Source organism: Salvelinus sp. IW2-2015, linkage group LG31, assembly GCF_002910315.2.
Source record: "Salvelinus sp. IW2-2015 linkage group LG31, ASM291031v2, whole genome shotgun sequence".
NCBI classification, from domain to species: domain Eukaryota; kingdom Metazoa; phylum Chordata; class Actinopteri; order Salmoniformes; family Salmonidae; genus Salvelinus; species Salvelinus sp. IW2-2015.
Genome location: NC_036870.1, coordinates 27,314,458 through 27,338,990, shown reverse-complemented (window position 1 = coordinate 27,338,990; position 24,533 = coordinate 27,314,458). Strand labels below are relative to the sequence as shown.

Below are 24,533 nucleotides of genomic sequence, written 5' to 3'. Positions count from 1 at the left end.
CAGCTCACTTACACAACGCCATACTACTCGCCATCTGCCCAGTACAGTTGAAACCGGGATTCATCCGTGAAGAGCACACTTCTCCAGTGTATCAGTGGCCATCGAAGGTGAGCATTTGCCCACTGAAGTCAATTACGACGCCGAACACTAGTCAGGTCAAAACCCTGGTGAGGATGACGAGCACGCAGATGAGCTTCCCTGAGACGTTTTTTGACAGTTTGTGCAGAGATTCTTCAGTTGTGCAAACCCACAGTTTCATCAGCTGTCCAGGTGGTTGGTCTCAGAAGATCCCGCAGGTGAAGAAGCCGGATGTGTAGGTCCTGGGCTGGCATGGTTAGCGGTTGTGAGACTGGTTTGACGTACTGTCAAATTCTCTAAAACAACATTGGAGGTGGCTTATGGTAGGGAAATTAACATTCTCTGCCAACAACTCTGGTGAACATTTCTGTGGTCAGCATGCCAATTGCACGCTCCCTCAAAACATCTGTGACATTGTGTTGTGTGACAAAACTGCACATTTTAGAGTGGACTTTTATTGTCCCCAGCACAAGGTGCACCTGTGTAATTATCATGCTGTTTAATCAGCTTCTTGATATGCCACACCTGTCAGGTGGATGAATTATCTTGACACAAGAGAAATGCTCACCAACAGGGATGTAAACAAATTTGTGCACAGCATTTGAGGGAAACAAGCTTTTTGTGCATATGGAACATTTCTGGGATTTTTTGTTTCAGCTCATGAAACACAGGACCAACACTTTACATGCATTTATATTTTGGTTCAGAATATGTACATCACTATTATACATAAAGATACATTTCTTTCCTGGAGAAGGTTATTAAGGTCTTTCCGTGTTAACAACTTATTCATGATATTTCTGGGAACGCTGMATTTTATCATTACATATTCCATACACTGTTCAAAGGGAACAAGATACACTATGGCAATATATAAACTATACAAGGAGTGAATAGTACTCAGCGCTGATCTTGAGCTAATGCGGATTGATGTCTCGGCAGCATTAGTGCCTGTCAGAATGACGGGTTCCAGCTAGTTCTTCTGAGAGCGTGTCATTCTGTGAGAGAGCCAGCAGACTGAAATGTTCCAAAATAGATATAAGATATCTGCTCTACAGATATACTCCATGTTTTACAGAAAATCACATCTTTGTTAAATGTTGGTTTATGAGGTTACAATTTTCAACACAAAGGATTATTTCAGCCTTCCTGAACTGGCCACAGCTAGTTCCCTTCAGTGTTTCTGTGAGGAGACAGCGAACACAACTCTAACTACCACGGTTCTAATTCCCTTCCTTTCCTCTCACTGCGCCACAGAGCCAGCCTCGGCAGACGACACCACACAAAGGAGGCCCACGCAAGCACCCTATGAAATATCAAACAGTGGAGCTTCATGAATGAGTAATTGAGGAGAACTGCAGGGCATTGCTGAGGCACAGGGGGAAGAGAGGGACTTGGCGTGAGCTCGACATTTCCCCCATCTCACACAGCAGCTGGTGTTAAAAACCAATCAGATATGGTTTGAACAGAACTCTCTCTCCCTATGCAAAGAGGATAATGGGAATGGATCCACCAGCAGCAGTCTATATTATTATGACTGGGATGCATGAGTCATATATGGAAAAGGGAACAAACTATTACAATTGTAATGATATGAGTAGTTACTAAAAATATGTAGTGTTTTCTTGGGGAGCTTTTTTAAAATTAATTTTTTAAAGGTACAGTACTCAAAAATACCTGCCTGTGCGTCAGTCCACAGCAGAGTACATACATAGGCATCTGAAATGTACATAAATAAAATGTCTACTGTGCTGTAATAGTAYGAAGGAGAAAGATTGTGTGAATTCAGGTATTTGATGTACAGTACCAGTCAAAGGTTTGGACACACCTACTCATTCAAGGGTTCTTTATTTGCACTATTTTCTACATTGCAGAATAATAGTGAAGACATCAAAACTATGAAATAACACATATGGAATCATGTAGTAACTAAAAAATCTAATCTTAAACAAATCAAAATATATTTATATTTGAGATTCTTCAAAGTAGCCACCCTTTGCCTACTTCTCTCAACAAGCTTCGCGTGGAAAGCTTTTCCAACAGTCGTGAAGGAGTTCCCACATATGCTGAGCACTTGTTGGCTGCTTTTCCTTCACTCTGCGGTCCAACTCATCCCAAACCATCTCAAATTGGGTAGAGGTCGGATGATTATGGAGGCCAGGTTATCTGATGCAGCACTCCATCACTCTCCTTCTTGGTCAAATAGCCCTTACACAGTCTGGAGGTGTGTTGGGTCATTGTCCTGTTGAAAAACAAATGATAGTCTCACTAAGCGCAAAACCAGATGGGATGGCGTATCCCTGTAGAATTCTGTGGTAGCCATGCTGGTTAAGTGTGCCTTGAATTCTAAATAAATCACAAACAGTGTCACCAGCAAAGCACCCCCACCATCACACCTCCTCCTCCATGCTTCACGATGGGAACCACACATGCAGAGATCATCCGTTCACCTACTCTCTCGTCTCACAAAGACATGGCCGTTGGAACCAAAAATCTAAAATGTGGACTCCTCAGACCAAAGCACAGATTTCCACTGGTCTAATGTCCATTGCTCGTGTTTCTTGGCCCATGCAAGTGTCTTCTTCTTATTGGTGTCCTTTAGTAGTGGTTTCTTTGCAGCAATTTGACAATGAAGGACTGATTCACGCAGTCTCCTCTAAACAATTGATGTTGAGATGTGTCTGTTACTTGAACTCTGAAGTATTTATTTTGGCTGCAATTTCTGAGGCCGGTAACTCTAAATGAACTTATCCTCTGCAGCAGAGGAAACTCTGGTTCTTCTTTTCCTGTGGCGGTCCTCATAGGAGCGTTTCATCATAGCGCTTGATCGTTTTTGTGACTGCACTTGAAGGAACTTTCAAAGTTCTTGAAATTTTATGTCTTTTCATGTCTTAAAGTAATGATGGACTGTCTTTTCTCTTTGCTTATTTGAGCTGTTCTTGACATAATATGGAATTCCACAAATTAAACAAGGCACACATGTTAATTGGAATGCATTCCAGGTGACTACTATTTTTTAATAGTAAAAAATAAAGGAAAACCCTTGAATGAGTAGGTGTGTCCAAACTTTTGACTGGTACCTGATGTGGTTTGAAGAAAATACATACATACCAACCAAGAATACAATTCTTAAAAGTTTTACTTTGTATTATTATTCAGAAATTAAACATTACACATTAAATACTTTTTCCAGAATGGTACTAGAAAAAAATGGTACATTAATATGATTACAAACTCAGTTTCATCCAATCGATTCCATTTTATGGACAGTTCCTAAACATATCTTGAATTAATAACACATTTGTTTTATGATGGTAAAGGCCACATGGAATGAACAGCATTAAAATAAAATCCAGTTGGATCCAGCATATTGATTTTAAAAAGTAGTTCTCAACATAGAGAACAGAGTGCCATGTGGGATGCATCCAGAGTACTGTGTCCCAAACAGACAGAACATCACACTTTATGATGTACGGTGATAGAGGAGCGCCGCGCCATTCTATGACCTGCCAGAAAGATATTAAGCAAACCAGGTGAATGGTCACTTATCAATTTTGCTGCGGCCATATACCATGTCAAATAACATACAATAAAACACKTTTTACAATGTAGGGACATGCCTGGAATACCAGATGACTAAGAAAACCGTAAATAACGCTACTATAACTCAGGAAAAACAATATTTATTCAACTCCCTGGTGCAAAAATATGTCTGCATCCCAAATGGTACTCTATAGTGCACTACTTTGGACCCTGTCCAAAATCAATAGGTTGACATATTGTGATTCACCCGGTCGTGTTTAAATAAAACTGACTCTTGTCAATGTACTTAGAAAACATGTTATGAACTGTGGCCATGGGATATAAAAAGGTATAAATCAAATCTCATATCCCTATTTCAATTGAAGTGATCCAGAGATCCTGCACGTAAACTCCTGTGTGTGTGTGTGTGTGTGTGTGTGTATGCGTGTGTGTGTCCAACGTCCCCCTAAACGCAACAGCCATACCACTAGGCTAAGCGAACAGGGATCAATGCAGCACTCCATTCACCCACAATCTCCTTGCATAAGATATCAATCTTAAAGTACACTTAGGCTATATCTCAAATGACACCTTACGCCCTATAGCAGCCAACTGGCGGTTCCGGATCTGGACCCAGAACAGGGTCAATACGGACCGCAGGTCCTGACTAAATAAATAAATAGTATTTATTTTTGGGGAAATGAAACTTACTGTTGAGTTATAATAGTAGAATGGTGATATTATCTATATGCATGCATCGGCAAACACATTAAAACCACTGGATGCTATTTACCATTGTGCACTCAGGTKTATCACGGGTGATAGTTACAGAACTCATCACTGTATCCTATATCAACATGTGGGTTGGGTCTCTCTATCTGTGAGGCGAGAGCAACATGSTCTCTTGTTTATTTATAAAGCACTTCTTTTAAAACTACCTCCATATATATCATCATTAATTTCCACAAGATGTACTAATTTTAAAACCAGATCACAGATGTGGATTACATTAGAGACTCCTGCRGTCTCCACAGAGTTGGGTAGGACTGCCTTCAGTTCCTTTGCACCTTATTYATGGAACAAACTGCAGATCCAACTTAAGTTAGACACTCTGGTGTCCCTTGCCCATTTTAAAATGYTTATGGAGGATCAATATGATGTTGTCTGTGATTGTTTCTGTTGAATTGTGTATGTTTTGAAATGTTCTTGTCTGTATGTCTAAAACTGTACATGTCAACATGTTTACACAGGGCACAGCCGTAAAAGAGATCCAGGTCTCAGTCTGTTTTCCCTGTTAAAATAAAGATTTTTTTTWWAAATGCACAAGGCAATTTCTGGAAATTTGGTTGTGTATGGACAGTTTTCCTTCCTCCACTGACAGACCTTAGAGAGCTATTTATAACCGGTCAGAAAAATGTCCAGTTAATTACCACTAGCGCATGTCAACTAGATAGGAAAGTTAGGCTAACCAGCTACCTACATCTTGTAGTTATCGTGGCCAGATTACATGCCCAGGGGCCTCCATCCCAAGGGAACCCCGGGTGATTTTGTTGAGCCACTCAGGTATCATATGAACACACATAAGACATGTCAACATGTGTAGAATTGCAGGAAATTTGTTTTAAAAAACAGCAACTTTATTTTTTATATCTGGCAAAAAGAGGGGTGTAAACAGTTTGAACAGCTTGGGGGTCGCAACGTTGGGGTTTGTTACTACGACAAATTACAATATCCATCCGGACCATTGCCACAGAGGAAATGTATGTGACCGGACCTTCTCAAATAGTAGGCGAGTACCCCTGCACTATAGTACACTATATAGGGATAAGGTAGGTATCATTTGAGATTTGTCCTTAATCTCTTTTAATAAAAATGTGGATTTGTTTTAGAATTCCAWGCGTATCTTTCCATATCTCTTTTTGCATCAGGTAAGGCACTTCTGGGTAAAATGGCCCAAATGATGGCCTTAAGGAACATTTATTGTCAACAATTGTTTTCCCCATTTGTTATTGCAGTTGCAATACATAAAGTCAAGTGGCTCATTTAACTTAGTGCTGAATTAATAAATCCACGCTGACATCAACGATGATCAATAAGTAAGTAAATAAACATTGAGTAAATATATCATTTAAAATAAACAAGAATTATAATATAATTAACACACCCAATATAGCTACGTTAAGTCTTAGTAGCTTCACTCTATTAGGAAAATAACAATCTCACTAGGAGTCAACTGCATTGACAAGATGCATGTTAGACCAAAAAACAATGAAAAACCACAAGTATTCCTTCTTTCAGAAATGTTTAAATTGCTTACCGTGAGTTATCCAAATTCATAATTGTGATTCATGAACACAACTAAAGACCGGAGTGGAATTTCTCCTACTACCAGTAATCGTGTGGCTAAAGAGGTACTGTGTGTTGTCTTAAGCCTAGAAGCGGAGCCAATCGAAAGTTATAAAGCCCCTCCACGATTCTGTCATCGCAATTGTTTTGTGTGCAATCAAAAATTTCATCACATATTTTGCGAGGGCTTGCAAATTTGACCAATCACCACACTAATTTCTGCATAAAAAAAGTCAAATCATTGCAATTTTACCGCATAAAACAAATCCATCACCGCAGTACAAAAAGAGGGGGCGCAAATTAACCAATCACAGCATAATATGGTTCAATCAAGCTACACCGCAACAAATGTTTCTCTCGTCAGCGCACTTTCGCGACAAATTGAACACAATTGTTGCATACTGCCATGCAAGATTATTTTGCCCGAAAATATCACAAAAAATTWAAATAAATCTTGGAGGGACTGGTTGAAGTAGTAAGCACGTATTTAAAAAATAAAATATGTATAAAACAAAATACTAGGCTCCCAAAAATACCTGAACAATTAACCACTCACGTCACTGAGCTGAGAACATGCTGGATGGAGTGAAAAAGATCAGCACACAAGATGGAAGCTTTGGCTCCGTCTAGAGGTTGAGTCTGAGATTTCCAGCTATAATGTAATGCGCAAGTACATAAGAGTCTGTCATGATCACTGCAATGCCAAAAACATCCACTACCAGCTGCTAAGTGGTCCTGTGTTCCAGAGAAAGAGAGAGGTAAGAACGAAAGTGAGAATAAAAAGTAGGAGTGGCTTTCAGTCAGATGAACAGACAGGTCATTAAATCCCACACATAAAAATGTGTTAAATATCCCAGTCCATTCCAACATCCTTCGTCTCCCAGGTTTTCACAACAAATATCGACAAAAAAAGATTTGGGAAGTAGATGTGGTATGAGTTAATATCAAATGTGCGAAAACGTCAATGTTGACGTTGTCCAGCAAGCACACGGTTGTGCATAGATACAGGAGGTGAGAACGGTTTCGCCTGACCAGGGTCATATTCATTAGAGCACAACATTTACAAACAATGTGCAACAGAAAACAAATGATTAGAACCTCGCCGTTTTGGACCATTTTCTTCTGTTTTGTATCTAGTGACTACGACCCAGGTCATCTCCACGGCATAAGGGCGCTGGACCTGAGTATTGGTCTTGGGGGCCCTCCAACCCTCACCCTCTATCCCAGGGGTAAGAGTTTGGTTGACCCTCTACCCCAGGGATAGGGATTTCGGCTGGCCCGCTCCACTACGCCCCCCTCTCCTCAAAAAACCACTTCTGGTTGGCGTGGTCTGAGCAAGGCCGCAGGGCAGGGGCAGGGGTGCCGTTGTCAGTCTTGTCCACGGCCTGGACGCACTTCTGCGTCATCAAATGGTAGAGGGTGTCGTCCTAGTGGAAAGGAGTTATTAAAAACATGTTACCTTTATTTAAAACAGGTTATTGAAATATAATCTATTTTACAAGCCAGGCCAAATGGACCACTAGTATAGAGTAGAGAAGCACTGTCCTTAAGGCCTATTAACTAATGCTGGTCCCTATTAACTAATGCTGGTCCCTATTAACTAATGCTGGTCCCTATTAACTAATGCTGGTCTTAATCCTTCCCTTTAACCAACTAATATCTACCTAAACAACCAAGTCTGTGGACTCACTAGCCAATCAATAAAAAAATAAGATTTTAACAGCAGTAGGACTGGCTACAACCCTGGAGAAGTGAAGTTGTGAACCACTGGTGTGTAGACTACATCCAGGAACAAGAGACTACATACAGGCATTACAGAGAGGGGAGCTGTGCAGTGTAAAAAGTCAGAAACTGTCCCTAGCCTTCTGTCAATTGCTCTCTCTCTCTAGCTATTAACATGTTTGGAAACCAGGGGAGCAACTTTGATTTTAGAAGTGGGAGGGACATCATTTATTTTTTTATCCAGTCTGATAAACATTTCAAACAGCCTACCCGACCGCTCGGAGACGTCGGCATGGTCCTAAAGCACACCGTGGCCTTGTTTTGTATCACATTCCAATGATAAAACTGGGGGGGGACAAAAATGCAAATGTGGGGGGGACTTACACCCATCCCCAGTGAAAGTTGCTCCCCTGCTGGAAACACTGAACACATACCTGTACTAAACTACCACAACAAGCATGGACTGTGCACCCAGGCAATAGGCTACCTCAATGCTTTATGATCCATTGTGTACCAAACGCCACAAAAACACTTATCACCTGAGATACATCAAAGCTATCCAGAAGACATTATTTGATCATGTGACCCCTACTCCAGAGAGAGACTAGGGCTATTAACATATACTATAGTGATACTGGGATGAGTCTGTATCTGGAGGATAAGGACTCGAGAAAGAGAAAGAAAGAGCGAGAGAGAGTGCTGACAGAGGTACTGCTGAAAGAGAGTGAAAATGGGAGATCTGAGAGAGAGTGAAAATGGGAGAGCTGAGAGAGAGAGTGAAAATGGGAGAGCTGAGAGAGAGAGTGAAAATGGGAGAGCTGAGAGAGAGAGTGAAAATGGGAGAGCTGAGAGAGAGAGTGAAAATGGGAGAGCTGAGAGAGAGAGTGAAAATGGGAGAGCTGAGAGAGAGAGTGAAAATGGGAGAGCTGAGAGAGAGAGTGAAAATGGGAGAGCTGAGAGGGAGAGAGATAGATAAAGCCATCACGTACAGAGAGATTAACCTAGAGAAGATTCCCCTAAGCAAGCTAGTCATTGGGCTCTGTTCACAAACAACCCCAGGACTGTTTGTGTTTGGAATGTTTACTGTTCATTTTTGATTGTTTATTTCAGTTTTGTTTATTATCTATTTCACTTGCTTTGGCAATGTTAACATATGTTTCCCGTGCCAATAAGGCCCTTTGAATTGAATTGATTTGATAGAGCGAGGTAGCGCTGAGAGAAAAATGAGAGCTGAGAGAGGAGAGGGCTTAATGTGAGTATTTGTCAAAGCTTCCCTTTGAACATGCTCTGAATGCATCGAGGCCGCTCCAACCAGAAAATCAACAGAACAGACAGAACACAAGAGTGCTTAGTGAAAACCAACATTTAGCTACACCCGTACTGTACTCTACTGTATATACTGCCTTCAGAACCCCTTGATTTCCCCCACATTTTGTTGTGTTACAAAGTGCGATTAAAACGGAATGTGTTGTCAATTTTTGTCAACAATCTACTCAAAATACTATTTCGGTTACTGGCCAAACGCTCTAACCACTAGTCAGATCACCATTGGGCTCATGATGAAATCCCTGAGAAGTTTCCTTCCTCTCCAGTAACTGAGTTAGGAAGGACGCCTGTATCTTTGTAGTGACTGGGTGTATTGATACACCATCCAAAGTGTAATTAATAACTGCACCATGCTCAAAGCAGCACTTAAGTGTGTGTGTTGTTTTTTTTGACCCATCTACCAATAGTTGCCCTTCTTTGCAAACCATTGGAAAACCCTTCCTGGCCTTTGTGGCTGAGTCTGTGCTTCAAATTCACAAATACACTGAGTGACCTTACAGATAATTGTATGTGTGGGGTACAGAGATGGGGTAGTCATTTAAAAATCATGTTACACAAAATTATTGCACACAGAGTGAGTCCATGCAACTTATGTGATTTAAGTACACTCTTACTCATGAATTTATTTATGCTTGCCATAACAAAAATGGTTGAATACTTAGACTCAAGACATTTCAGCTTTTCATTTTTAATTAATTTGTAAACATTTGTAAACATATAGTTCCACTTTGACATTATGGGATATTTTGTGTAGATTAGGGACACACAAAAAATCTACATTTAATCCATTTTAAATTCAGGCTGTAACACAACAAAATGTGGAAAAAGTCCAGGGGTGTGAATACTTTCTGATGGCACTGTACATCCATGTGTTCATCTGGGTTTTCTACTCCCCTCTCCACCTTCTTCAGAGGAGGCTGGTGGACAGAGATCTAAGAGGACTGGTTCTTTGTAATGGTTGAATGGAACGGTATCAAAACATATGATTTCCATGTGTTTGATACCCTTACACGGCAGGTAGCCTAGTTTTGGGCCAGTAACCGAAAGGTTGCTAGTTCGAATCCCCGAGCTGACAAGGTAAAAATCTGCCGTTCTGCCCCTGAACAAGGCAGTTAACCCACTGTTCCTAGGCCGTCATTGAAAATAAGAATTTGTTCTTAACTGACTTGCCTAGTTAAAATAAAGGTTAAATACATTTTAAAAACATTGATTCCATTACAAAATTCCTGTACACCTATATCTCTGGCCACCATCCACCACTGACCCTTTCCTCTGCTCCCTGTTTGCTGCCATGACGTGGGATGAACACACAGTCTCCATACAGCTCACCTCTCTGAGGACAAACTTCTGGTCCTGTGGTACAGTCTGCCGGGGTTTCCTGCACAGGTGCACGGTCAGGTAGTTGGAGACAGCGTCCCCCACAGCGCACCCTGCTGGCTCCCTGGTGTTATAGCGGATCTCCCTACTCTCATTGGAGTACTCAAAAAACTGCAACAGGAGAGACGAAGAGCGTGTGCGTGGTTCGTGGAGTTTTTGTTGTGTTCCATACAGCTGACCTCACACACGATGATACCTGTTTTCTTCACTTTCATCTTGGTCCAAATACACATAATCATTTTGTACTTGTCAATGTGCATTATAATCTGAAGCCCTGAGTCAAATATCATTTCCATTACCACATGCTGTCTGCCAGGCCAAGTTAAAAATCAAATGACCATTACATTCAAGTTTCGCCTCTCCCATTTACTCATTGGTTTTCACGAGCATACTAACCCACGTGGGTGATTAAAAGATGAACGAGGAGAGATTAAATCAAAGAAAACTAACTAGGTTTCTCCTTTATCTGTGGACTAATGGTCAGAGTAGAGAACACACGACTTTGTATGACTCAAAATAGGTTAAATTCTACAAAGATCCACCAAAAGAAGAAGGTAAAATAATCCAAAGCTTTCCTTCCTGGACAAATGATCTAGCAACAGCAAGCTAGCTAAATGTCCATGAATGCTTCATGTGTTTCAACCTGTCCCCAAACTAATATAGTTGGTTAGGCATTTTAATCTGCGCGTTATGAACCCGTCTGCTGGGTGTAGACAAAATCAACATGCGCACGCAAATGCACGTGCAGGGCCGGTTTGGTCAAGGTGTTAGGCTATTAGCCATGAAAGCACTGTAAGCATTGTTTAACCATGACAGCTGATGAGACGTAATTTGTTCTTAACTGACTTGCCTAGTTAAAAAAAGGTTCAATTAAAAAAAATGCTAAACAAAAATCTAAGCTAACAACACTAGACAACAATCACTGCAGTCCTGAAAACAATATAGGCTAGCACACCAGTGTCTGAACCACTACTAAATGAAGGACATGGAGACTAAAGATGGAGCCATAGCTACCTGGTTTTAAATGAAGGACATGGAGACTAAAGATGGAGCCATAGCTACCTGGTTNAATGAAGGACATGGAGACTAAAGATGGAGCCATAGCTACCTGGTTTTAAATGAAGGACATGGAGACTAAAGATGGAGCCATAGCTACCTGGTTTTGTCCCATGCCATGACAGGGGTAGAGGATGATCCGGTGGCCCACCAGGTTATGGTCGTCAGGAGGGTTGTAGTCAAAGCAGTAGCTGGACATGCCTCTGTTCTTCAGCTAAAGGGAAACAACATGCAGATGTTGCTGTTAAAATACAGCTATGAGTGTGGGGAGTCAAGGGAAAGTTCAGTCAACTTGTCTATGATAACACACTTGAGTGTGTGTTAATAAACACAGATTCATTAATGTGGTACATTTACTTAAGTAAAAATACTTTAAAGTACTACTTATGTCGGGTTTTTTGGTATCTGTACTTTTTTATATTTTAGCCAACTTTGACTTTACTACATTCCTAAAGAAAATAATGTACTTTTTACTCCATACATTTTTCCTGACACCCAAAAGTACTTGTTACATTTTGACAGGAAAATGGTCCAATTCACACACTTATCAAGAGAACATCCATGGTCATCCCTACTGCCTCTGATCTGGTGGACTCACTAAACACAATCACTTAGTTCGTAAGTTATGTCTGAGTGTTGGAGTGTGCCCCTGGCTATCCGTTAACAAAAAAACATAGGGTTGTCTGGTTTACTTAATATAAGGAAGTTAAAATGATTTATACTTTTACTTTTGATACTTAAGGTCATTTTAGCAATTCATTTACTTTTGATACTTAAGTATATTTAAAACCAAATACCTTAAGACAAGTAGCATTTTACTGGGTGACTTTCACTTGAGTTACACTGTGCACTTTTACACTGTGCACCATCACAAAGCCCTGACCTCAATTCCATAGAAGATGAGGTCGCCTGGGTTGAAAACGACAACACGTGTTTCTTATTGGACAGGTTCAGGTAGTTTCAGTCTGTTTCCTTCTGTTTGGTGCCTAACTAATACAACCTTCTGTTTGGTGCCTAACTAATAGAACCTTCTGTTTGGTGCCTAACTAATAGAACCTTCTGTTTGNCCTAACTAATAGAACCTTCTGTTTGGTGCCTAACTAATAGAACCTTCTGTTTGGTGCCTAACTAATACAACCTTCTGTTTGGTGCCTAACTAATACAACCTTCTGTTTGGTGCCTAACTAATACAACCTTCTGTTTGGTGCCTAACTAATAGAACCTTCTGTTTGGTGCCTAACTAATACAACCTTGGAGTCAAAATGGTAGCATTCTCCTCACCATTCCAAACATCCCAGGCCTGTCCTCAGGGACGTGGATATCAGGATAGATGTTCTCCAGGTACCACTTGAAGTCCTTACATCCCAGCTGGGTCCTGAGCCTCCTCCTGTCTGTCACGTCCCCAAAGGCTTCCTGACAACAACAACAAAACAAGAGACTTTAAAATTATATAATTCTATTTATTTTGAGGCCATGCAGTCATGAAGTCAAGCTCAGAAGTAAATGTTCAACTGACTTCCTGTCTGTTTGAGTCTCTGGGTATTATTCTGTGAACTGACAAACAGCACCATCTATGGTTTTTCAAAAGTTCCCATAAACACACAAATCACAAAACCACCACATACACTGACACTACAAAAACAGACTTTTGCATCACACTCCTCTTTTGTTGTACACAATCTCAACTCAAACGTAAGCACTCCTCCCACACACACACACAAACACTGCCCACTGCTCACGAGCCCTTCCCAACAATGCAAAGAAAAAGAATATGGAGAAATAATAGAAAAGTCAAACAAGTAATAATAAATACACTGAGTAACGATAACTTGGCTATATACACAAGGTACCAGTACTGAGTCGCTATACAGTATGTACAGTTGAAGTAGGAAGTTTACATACACTTGGGTTGTTGTCATTAAAACTCGTTATTCAACCACTCCACAAATGTCTTGTTAACAAACTATGGCTTCGGAAAGTCGGTTAGGACATCTAATTTATATGTCCTATATCGACATAACCTGAAAGGCCGCTCAGCATGGAAGAAGGCACTGCTCCAAAACCACCATAAAAAAGCCAGACTACGGTTTGCAACTGCACATGAGGACAAAGATCATGCTTTTTGGAGAAATGTCCTCTGGCCTGATGAAACAAAAATAGAACTGTTTGGCCATAATGACCATCGTTATGTTCGGAGGAAAAAGGGGGATGCTTGCAAGCCAAAGAACACCACAATCATGTGGATATATTGAAGCAACATCTCAAGACATCATTCAGGAAGTTAAAGCTTGGTCGCAAATGGGCCTTCCAAATGGACAATGACCCCAAGCATACTTCCAAAGTTGTGGCAAAATGGCTTAAGGACAACAAAGTCAAGGTATTGGAGTGGCCATCACAAAGCCCTGACCTCAATCCCATAGAAGATTTGTGGGCAGAACTGAAAAAGCGTGTGCGAGCAAGGAGGCCTACAAACCTGACTCAGTTACACCAGCTCTGTCAGGAGGAATGGGCCAAAATTCACCCAACTTATTGTGGGAAGCTTGTGGATGGCTACCCGAAACATTTGCCAAGTTAAACAATTTAAAGGCAATGCTACCAAATACTTATTGAGTGTATGTAAACTTCTGACCCACTGTGAATGTGATGAAAGAAATAAAAGCTGAAATAAATCACTCTACTATTATTCTGACATTTCACATTCTTAAAATAGAGTGGTGATCCTAACTGACCTAAGACAGGGAATTTTTACTCTGATTAAATGTCAGGAATTGTGAAAAACTGAGTTTAAATGTATTTGGCCAAGGTGTATGTAAACGTCCAACTTCAACTGTACATATAACGAGGAATAAAGTGACATAATAAACAGTAGCAGCACTGTTTGCAAGGAGTCCAAAAGGTTTGTGCAAAAAGGGTCAATATAGATAGCTAATCAAATAGCTACCCAGACTAACTATTTAGCAGTCTTATGGCTCGGGGGGAGAAGCTGTTCAGGGTCTTGTTGGTTCTAGACTTGGTGCATCGGCACCACTTGCCGTGCGGTAGCAGAGAGAACAGTGTATGACTTGGGTGGCTGGAACATTTGCCATTTTTTAGGGCCTACCTGCCTGGTATAGAGGATACATGGAGCTCGGCAGAGAGCTATGCTCCAGTGATGTACTGGGCCGTACGGTCGGATGCCAAGCAGTTGCCATACCAAGCGGTGATGCAGCCAGTCAAGATGCTCTCAATGGTGCAGCTATAGAACGTTTGGAGGATATGAGGCCCATGCCAAATCTTTTCAGCCTCCTGAGGGGGAAGAGATGTTGTCGTGCCCTCTTCATGACTGTGTTGGTGTGTTTGGACCATGATAGATCTTTAGTGATGTGGACATTGAGGAACTTGAAGCCCTCGACCCGCCCCATAGCTGAAAACTCTCTTGGAAAATAGTATGGTCTATAGCTTATCCTGAGGTATTCTAACTTAGGCAAGCAGAACCTCGAAAGTTCCTTAATAATAGAGATCAGGAGGGGAATAAGCAGGAAATCTGGAATCCTTCGACCAGGATTTCTGGAAAACCTGGACATTTTGAGGTAACCCAATTAGCATTACAATATCAGCAATTATTTATTTCTGTGTGGTGGTTTACTGTGTTTCTGAAACCCTAAATTCCTACTGGTCCAGAGGGATTGTTAGGTGTTAGTTATGGTCCACAGAGGAGTGTTGGGGACAGGAACATCTGTTTGGAGACAAGCCCCTGTTGGAGGAAGGTGACTGCCCCCTACTGTTGGAGGAAGGTGACTGCCCCCTACTGTTGGAGGAAGGTGACTGCCCCCTACTGTTGGAGGAAGGNGGAAGGTGACTGCCCCCTACTGTTGGAGGAAGGTGACTGCCCCCTACTGTTGGAGGAAGGTGACTGCCCCCTACTGTTGGAGGAAAGTGACTGCCCCCTACTGTTGGAGGAAGGTGACTGCCCCCTACTGTTGGAGGAAGGTGACTGCCCCCTACTGTTGGAGGAAGGTGAGCAACGCCACAGGATGAAAGATGGGAGCGGCATGCCTGAACATCTCTAATTGATTGCCCATCAATTGATTTAGACCCCAGAAAAGGAAGATAATCAAGTCAGGGGAGACAGGAGGGTGGGGCAGTAAGGGCCAGTAGGGGGCAGTCTAAGAGGAATTATTAGGCTTACAAAAACTTTCCAACCATCCCAGGTTTTCCAGACATCCCGAGTTAGAAGATTCCTGGAATCAGGAAGGAATAAGCAGGACATCCGGGAACGCTCCAACCGGGATTTCTGTTAGTAAGTAGTAAAATGGAGGTTTCAACTGGTGTGAATTAAAAGTTGAACAGGAAACAAGCCCCTGAGGAATATTAGTCCAACCATTAGAAAACAACATCCCATTGCTTGACAGGAGCTTTATCAATTTGAATCACTGGATTCTTGAGAGCGATTGTATCTCATATTGTGTTCTACTGAAAAGGTCAGACTGGCACATTCCCCTTCACCTGAATGCCAGGCAGAGAGCACACACACAGAGAGAGAGCGAGAGCGAGAGTGAGAGCGAGCGAGAGCGAGGGAGGGAGAGAGAGAGAGCGAGGGAGAGAGAGAGCGAGGGAGAGAGAGAGCGAGGGAGAGAGAGAGCGAGCGAGGGAGAGAGAGAGCGAGGGAGAGAGAGGGCGAGAGCGAGGGAGGGAGAGAGCGAGGGAGAGAGAGAGCGAGGGAGAGAGAGAGCGAGGGAGAGAGAGAGCGAGCGAGGGAGAGAGGGCGAGAGCGAGAGAGAGCGAGAGCAAATTGGTGTTTGTGGAGAAGGTAGAGTTCTGCCTAGCACTTCCCACTTGGCATGTCAACCTCCTCTCAGAAAGCTGAGTGCCATCTGATCCGTGTTTCGTTTAGAGTGCCACACACTGGCAGCATGGTACCCTGGCAGACTTGGGTTCAAATATTATTAGAAATCTTTCAAATACTTTTTGCGTTTGTTTGCATTTGCTTTAGCCTGCCAGGAGTCCCAGATGGGCAAAGTTTGCAATTTTCTAACTATTCCATTGGTTCCATTGCACCAGGCAAGCTAAATCAAGCCCAGTTGAAGTATTTTAAATAATTTCAACTAGTATTTGAACCCAGGCCTGCTGGCAGCCTGGCACCTGGGTTGGGGTGGAACAGAGCATCTCTGACTAACTGAAGGGTGGGTGGGTGATGCCCACTGTCGCTGCGTGGAGCTGTGCCTCTCGATGGTAATCTCACACCGGACGGAGTGTCACCTTGTGTGTCCCGTCCTCATGCATCACAAGTGTCACTCAATCAGGGGAGCATTTACAGAGCAGGGGGCGGGGAGAAGTGTGTTGGTGTGTGTGTGTGTGTGTGTTGTGTGTTGTGTGTGGTGTGTTGTGTGTGTGTGTGTGTGTGTGTGTGTGTGTTGTGTGTGTCTTAGAGGTAAAAAATATAATATGAAGGTCTTTTCCCTTCTTTCAGTGTAGGATGGCTGCTCTTAACCATAGGTAAGGTATGATCCACACGTGTGAATGGAAGTTGTGCTCCTCAGAGCCATGCTTTTATGTGAATTTGATCACTACTTTGAAAAGCGTGTGCATGCATACAACAAACTATTACCACCTGAACTACTGGTCCTGACCCACAATCACAGCACCATACACTTCTGATCCTGACCCACAATCACAGCACCATACACTACTGGTCCTGACCCACAATCACAGCACATACACTACTGGTCCTGACCACAATCACAGCACCATACACTCTGATCCTGACCCACAATACAGCACCATACACTACTGATCCTGACCACAATCACAGCACCATACACTTCTGATCCTGACCCACAATCACAGCACCATACATACTGATCCTGACCCACAATCACAGCACCATACCACTGATCCTGACCCACAATCACAGCACCATACACTTCTCCTGACCCACAATCACAGCACATACACTTCTGATCCTGACCCACAATCACAGCACCATACACTTCTGATCCTGACCCACAATCACAGCACCATACACTACTGATCCTGACCCACAATCACAGCACCATACACTTCTGATCCTGACCACAATCACAGCACCATACACTACTGATCCTGACCCACAATCACAGCACCATACACTTACTGATCCTGACCCACAATCACAGCACCATACACTACTGATCCTGACCCACAATCACAGCACATACACTTCTGATCCTGACCCACAATCACAGCACCATACACTACTGTCCTGACCACAATCACAGCACCATACACTACTGATCCTGACCCACAATCACAGCACCATACACTTCTGATCCTGACCACAATCACAGCACCATACACTATGGTCCTGACCCACAATCACAGCACCATACACTACTGGTCCTGACCCACAATCACAGCACCATACACTCTGTCCTGACCCACATCACAGCACCATACACTACTGGTCCTGACCCACAATCACCAGCACCATACACTACTGGTCCTGACCCACAATCACAGCACCATCACTTTCTGATCCTGACCCACAATCACAGCACCATACACTACTGGTCCTGACCCACAATCACAGCACCATACACTACTGGTCCTGACCCACAATCACAGCACCATGCACTTTCAAAAGCCACACATTTTGCTAGCTTTCGCTAGTCCCTGTTCAGGGCTGGCCTACCAGGCGAGCGTGCGGGTTACGGTGGTAGTACAACTCCTTGTAGTCGTCCATCCAGACCTCAGCAGCACGCACGCTGTTGGCCAGGGCCTTACTCCGCGAATAGGGGGCCTTCTTGGGGAAGACATGGCCCACGTGGGAGCAGGGGTGGATCTCCAGGCTGCCCCCGCACTGCCAGATCTAAATAACAACAACAACAGCAACACGAGGACATGATTAGCTACACACCATGATTCAATCAGGCAGCACAATGGACAGCTTTGTGTGTCTTTCTAAAAGGGGAGGGAGTTCTGTTGTTGTATGGCGGTTTGGTTCTTTCCCACAGGAAGTAACTGAAGGAAAACATGACCTCTGTGCTGGTTTAAATTCGTCAAACGTTGCAACTTTATTGACTGCGGAACCTTAATTGACAGAGGTAACTTTTGGTTCAAAGTTCTTAATGTAATTTTGATTAGGGAACATTTTCTTTATCCAAAATGGCATAGTGGTGACCTAGTTATATAATGAAAGTGTAAACATTGCAGCCTTGTGTGAATCCCCACATATTTCACAACAGTATGGTGACCATGGGTTACTGGATTCCAGTGGGTTTTTAACTTATCACAGAAACGTCAGGAAAAAGGCATGGATAAACAGCACAGAGTACAGCAAGCCCAAATGTATCACTCTCGCTCTCACACACAATCTCACTCACACACACACTCTCGCTCGTTCTCTCTCTCACCTACACTCACCCTAAATGAGAACTCTAGGTTCTCTCCTCCCCACACCTCCATGCCTGTGTCATACGTGCCCAGGTAATGGAAATAGTTCTTACTGACAGCAAACAGCCCACCAGCCATAGTAGGAGACCTGGGACCAAAACACACACAGCTTACAGAGCAGATCTTGAAAACTTGTTCCATAATTATCATAAATCATATAGCCTATGGTATGTATAACAATTGTTGATCTCTACATAATATGCATATCAAATTGTTAAACCTATATCTTGATAGTTAACTGAGGATTAGACTATTTTCCTCTCCGATACACTGAAATTGTTAGGGTACCACAGACCTGATGACATCGATGGCAGAGCGCCTGTTTCTAATGTAGGGTACCACAGACCTGATGACATAGCGCCTGTTTCTAATGTAGGGTACCACAGACGCTGATGACATAATGGCAGAAGCGCTCTGTTTCTAATGTAGGGTACCCACAGACCTGATGACATAGCGCTTGTTTCTAATGTAGGGTACCACAGACCTGATGACATAGCGCCTTTCTAATGTAGGGTACCACAGACCTGATGACATCGATGGCAGAGCGCCTGTTTCTAATGTAGGGTACACAACCTGAACTGAATAGCGCCTGTTCTAATGTAGGGTACACAGACCTGGTAACATAGCGCCTGTTTCTAATGTAGGGTACCACAACCTGATGACATCGATGGAGGCGCCTGTCCTAATGTAGGGTACCACAGACCTGATGACATAGCGCCTGTTTCTAATGTAGGTACCACAGACCTGATGACATGCGCCTGTTCTAATGTAGGGTACCACAGACCTGTGACATCGAGGCGAGCCCTGTTTCTAATGTAGGGTACACAGACCGGTGACATCGTGACAGAGCGCCTGTTTCTAATGTAGGGTACCACAGACCTGATGACATAGCGCCCTGTTTCTAATGTAGGGTACCACAGACCTGATGACATAGCGCCTGTTTCTAATGTAGGGAACCACAGACCTGATGACATATGGCGCCTGTCTAATGTAGGGTACCACAGACCTGATGACATCGATGGCAGAGCGCCTGTTTCATGTAAGGGTACCACAGACCTGGTGACATAGTGCCTGTTTCTAATGTAGGGTACCACAGACCTGATGACATCGATGGCAGAGCGCCTGCGTTTCTGCTCATACTCTGGCACCGAGTGCCAGGTGAAGACCAGCCGCCAATCAAACCCTCCGATCTGGGGTTCCCCGGGGTTGCCTAGATACTGGAAGGTGTTCCAGTCGATGACATCAATGACGGGACACACCACAGCGGACGGTTCCTCCTTAATCCTGGGGCAGAGAGAAGAGAGCAGAAGCAAGCATGGGGCAGGGGGTTGCAGTATAACAGGGTGACGACAGAGAGAAAGGCYTCACCAGGTACCATATGGAACAGGCCTTTGGAGGCTTGGGATTAGTGTGAAAGGGGGTGGGTAAGGAAAATAGTTCACATAGCTACACATATCCAAATCTAGCCAGCAGCACAATACATTCAACCGCAAAGTAGAAGGAATGGAGAGAGGCACTACTGTACATGTGGAAACTAAGGTCCTACGACTAGACTGAAGAACAGTCCTGGCCTGGCCCACCAAGGGGTTTCTCACCTCTCGAGCAGGGGCTCCAGCCAGCCCTTGTGGCATTCACAGTGGCAGTCGAGAAAGGTCAGCACATCGCCCGTGGCGATGGAGGCCCCCAAGAGCCTGGCCCGCACCAGGCCCTCCCTCTTCCTGGCCCGGATCAGATGCACCTTCTTCAAGCTGGAGATGTAGTTTTCTAACGGCTCCTTCAAATGAGCTGACAGGGAACCAAAAGGGCTGTTTACGTATCATGACAAGAGTGTACATTTCCTCAACTGGGATGTGTGTAACATGCAGGTACAGGGTGTGTAACGGTACAGAATGTGTAATGCTGCTAACAGATGTGCCTGCGCTTTGTGGCTTAATTGATAATGACAAGCAAGTAAGAAAGGCTTTTCTTCACTATGTTTTCTTCACTATAGGTATTTCCAAAAGTACTGATTTAGCACCATCTAGTGGCGATGGAAGGAACCACTCAATGTCAAATGGGGAAGTGATGCCCTTTGAGGTTCAGTAAATATTGGTGACTTTTTAATCCTTAAAAGAAAGCACACAAAAACAAAACAAATTGTGAACCAACACTGGCACTTGATTCTTTTCCCCCTTACTAGCTCTGACTTTGCTGATAGATACTTTGAAGAAACATGTATTTACTATGACTGTGATGTGTGGTTGTCCCACCTAGCTATCTTAATGCGAATGCACTAAGTGTAAGTGACTCTGGATAAGAGGGGTGCTAAATGCCTAAAATGTAAACTACTTGTCAGAAATCTGATCAAATATTTGGAGCGACTCCCATGGCCAATACTACGTCATGTGCTGAAAGGGACAAATAGTGGCCTATGAGTAAGGCTGCATGTTTACCAACTGGTATTAAAATGTATTTAAAGTTCACTTAAAAACTTTAATTTAGTATTTTGTTCATTAGTCCGTTGTTAACACAATCCCCCCAAAAATGTGCATGTCAGCAGTCAAGTTTTCAAGGTAGAACACTTTCAGTACAGAGCAGAAACTTTGATGATGATGAGTTCGCACTATGTGAACCATCCCTTTAACCTTAACATATTGAATGTCATATTCATCAGATATTGGCTCGCTTTGGCTTTGGCAGAGATGGTGATGTCACTCTAGCCAAGCATGTCTGTAAATCTGGGCCCATACAAACAGGGTCTCGGGTAAGAGTTTAGCCTTTTAGATCACAATTAATACAAATTGCATTGACAGGAGGCACCTGGTCCTAGATCAGCACATACAGGCAAAGGGTGGCTACTTTGAAGAATCGCAAATATAAATATATTTTGATTTGTTTAACTCTTTTTTTGGTTACTACATGATTCCATATGTGGTATTTCATAGTTTTGATGTCTTCACTATTATTCTACAATGTAGAAAATAGTAAAAATAAAGAAAAACCCTTGAATGAGTAGGTGTGTCCAAACTTTTGACTGGTAATGTATATAGATGATTGTACCTCTGTCACTATAGTCGTCCACCAGCACCACCTCTCGTAGCAGTCTGTCGGGTGAGGTCTCCAGGACACTGTGGACAGTACGTAGCAGTGTGGACCAGGCCTCGTTGTAGAAGGCGATCACCACTGAAGTGGATGGCAATGACCTATAGTCATACTTCTGGTCCTTACAACTGGAGAAGTAAAGAGAAGGAGTTCACTTGTTATAGATCTGTAGCAAGCCTGACCACAGACATCCCCTTTCCATCATGCTTCTCATTGTTTACTCACTGTCATTGACATGACAAGGAGTGTAATTATAGCACAACAGATCTGTCACCCCGGCTAATAGATCTGGGCCAGTATTCAAAAAGTGTCTAATAGTAGGAGTGCTGATCTGATCTAGGAAGAAAGAAAATCTGTTCGTTTTTGGTCAATGTTGTTGGTTACCCTTGTGCTTGGATGTCTGACTGAGATATGGCCGCAGTACTTCATTCATTCTTTGCACATGGCTTAACACGCAACGAGTCATTTAATACCTCATTCCTGGCCCTTTCGTAAACTCAAAATAAACAGTTTAATTAACGAGCTTTGTCAGTGATCTGACTTTATCCAACCTTGCAAAATCAAGCATTGCCTTGCCTGTCATTTAGGCATTTAGAAATACTCAACGAGGTTTGCCACAATCGGTTGATGGCTCCTTCATATTCAGTCAGTCATATTTTAGAAAAGCTCTATAAAATACTCTTATCACAAGGGAATGTTGGGAAAATATCATAAACACCACACTCAAACTCACAGAGGATTCCAACGTTCGGGTAGACTGCGGTGGAGAGATACCAGATCACTCACATAGGTATTAATCTGGTGTTTATTAATACTTTCCTCTTCTTTTCTCTTCTCCTCTCCAACGAGGTTTAATTTGACAGCTCTGCCCATTTCTCCCAAGGCATTTAAATCCAACGTCGGTTTGTCATAAACAGGCTTTTTAAGCATTTCATTTGCAATATCTTGCTCAGTGGGAACCTCTCTTCGACGTGTTCCAGCTATGTCACCGTGATTATTATGCCTGTTTAAAATAAAATATCCCACTATAGACGCCGCAAAAAGGCAAACTATCAACTTCCACCGATTCCTTCGCCGGGAAAGTGCCATCGTGTCTCCCTTCCTCCTTCACGAGATATGTTCATACCCCGTAGGCTACAACAGCATCATGGTGCATTACCAAACCAGATCCACCAAATTCACCATGAACTGGCTTCTGATAATAACTTTGTGCAATGTAAAAGTTCCCCTATTTTGCTTGAATCAACTTTATTTCGAAATGTTTAACAGGGTTGACCAAATTTTACTAGCCAAGTCAAATTTCAACGGTCGTTTTCTGTCATCCAGCGATTGACTTCCTTGGTCAAAGTTTATTGAAATATGACTTCTCCATAAACGTGATGTTAAAAATGGATTATCATTAACACCCAGATAAAAAAAAAAGAATCAAGGTCAAATGAATGTGTCCAGCGGTCCATTCTGTCCCAGCAGCACTAAATCCTAATCCATTTTGCGCACCCTACTTATCTTCGCGCCATGGACACAATGTAGCCTACATTAACTATGTCACGTTGTAGCTCTTTACCTGCAACCTACGCACACATTTCAACGGTTTCCGTTAGCGAGCCGCACAAAATCATACACGTCGATACATTTAAGAAGTTTATCAGAAGTTTATCAGTCACTAATCTTTCTCCAGTGTCACGAGTTGTTGTATCAACAAACGACGCTGTGCAAACAATGTCTTCTGCGTTCCAGGAAACTGTAACGAAAAAAATTGTTACAGTTTAACAATGTTACAGCTGCTTCGTTTCGATATCCTATTCATAATTATGCAAATGCATGAAGCATTAAATTGACTGCTTCCGGGTTGGCAACAAGTAGTAAAAAAAGTACAATATCACGTGACTGTAGTTTACTGTAGTTTTCATGCACTGATTCCAAAGAGACTACTGATATTCCGTGTTCTTGTATGAACAGAGCTTGTGTTATTAAATATATGATTTGACATTTGTTTAACATTTACGGGTGCAATAAAGTCATCTTCATTGTGGACAAATATTCTTACATTATTTCTCTTAGCACTGTTGAATGTCACTTAGCCCTAAATATATTTTAAATAGTCTAGTTTGAAGCAAACATCTTTAAGAAAATGAAAATGATCAATAATTGAGGTAACTGTTCAGAGTGAGAAGGTAATTTGGGTGCCATACTGTTTGATTGAATACTCTTAGTGTCAAAACAACAAAGAGAAAAGGTAACCAGAGTGTTGTAATATACCATGGTACACTGACCTGTCTGTCTTACTATCTCTGGAGGAAAACATATATTAGCCTGGATGAGGAAGTTTTCATAAAAAATAAACAGTCAACACTCATTTTGTAGGCCAACAGGTTTATTATTTTTTGTAGGCCAACAGGTTATTATTTCTCTTAACCTATTAAACATACAATAATATGTAAAAGAGAGATACTTTAAATGCAAATTCAATGGTCCATACACTCTCCTCAGACAGTAGTGCATGTAGTGGCATTAGTGTCAAGAAGCCAACTAATATGGTACTACATTAACCTCCAGTTAATTGGCTTAATTTCCATGGTGCTTATGACGCAATATCTCAAGGTGCTATCCAGAGT

General features: G+C 42.5%; 1 protein-coding gene and 1 long non-coding RNA gene across 3 annotated transcripts; one reads left to right on the top strand and one right to left on the bottom strand.

Annotated features, from left to right (window-relative positions):
- Window positions 1–3,199: 3,199 nt before the first annotated feature.
- Window positions 3,200–23,745, bottom strand: LOC111955714 (polypeptide N-acetylgalactosaminyltransferase 12). The gene is given in 11 exon segments (XM_023975995.2): window positions 3,200–7,244; window positions 7,247–7,373; window positions 10,324–10,482; window positions 11,528–11,641; window positions 12,709–12,840; window positions 18,077–18,253; window positions 18,808–18,925; window positions 19,936–20,121; window positions 20,433–20,622; window positions 21,877–22,046; window positions 22,652–23,745. Coding segments are annotated over 11 exon segments (1,809 nt in total). The 5' UTR covers window positions 23,008–23,745; the 3' UTR covers window positions 3,200–7,164.
- Window positions 19,145–19,771, top strand: LOC139023393 (uncharacterized). 2 transcript variants are annotated; one of them, XR_011474517.1, is made up of 3 exons: window positions 19,145–19,214; window positions 19,441–19,570; window positions 19,705–19,771. It is a non-coding gene; the product is annotated as an uncharacterized lncRNA (long non-coding RNA). The 2 variants fall into 2 exon arrangements; XR_011474516.1 differs by lacking the exon at window positions 19,145–19,214 and adding an exon at window positions 19,338–19,401.
- Window positions 23,746–24,533: the final 788 nt, after the last annotated feature.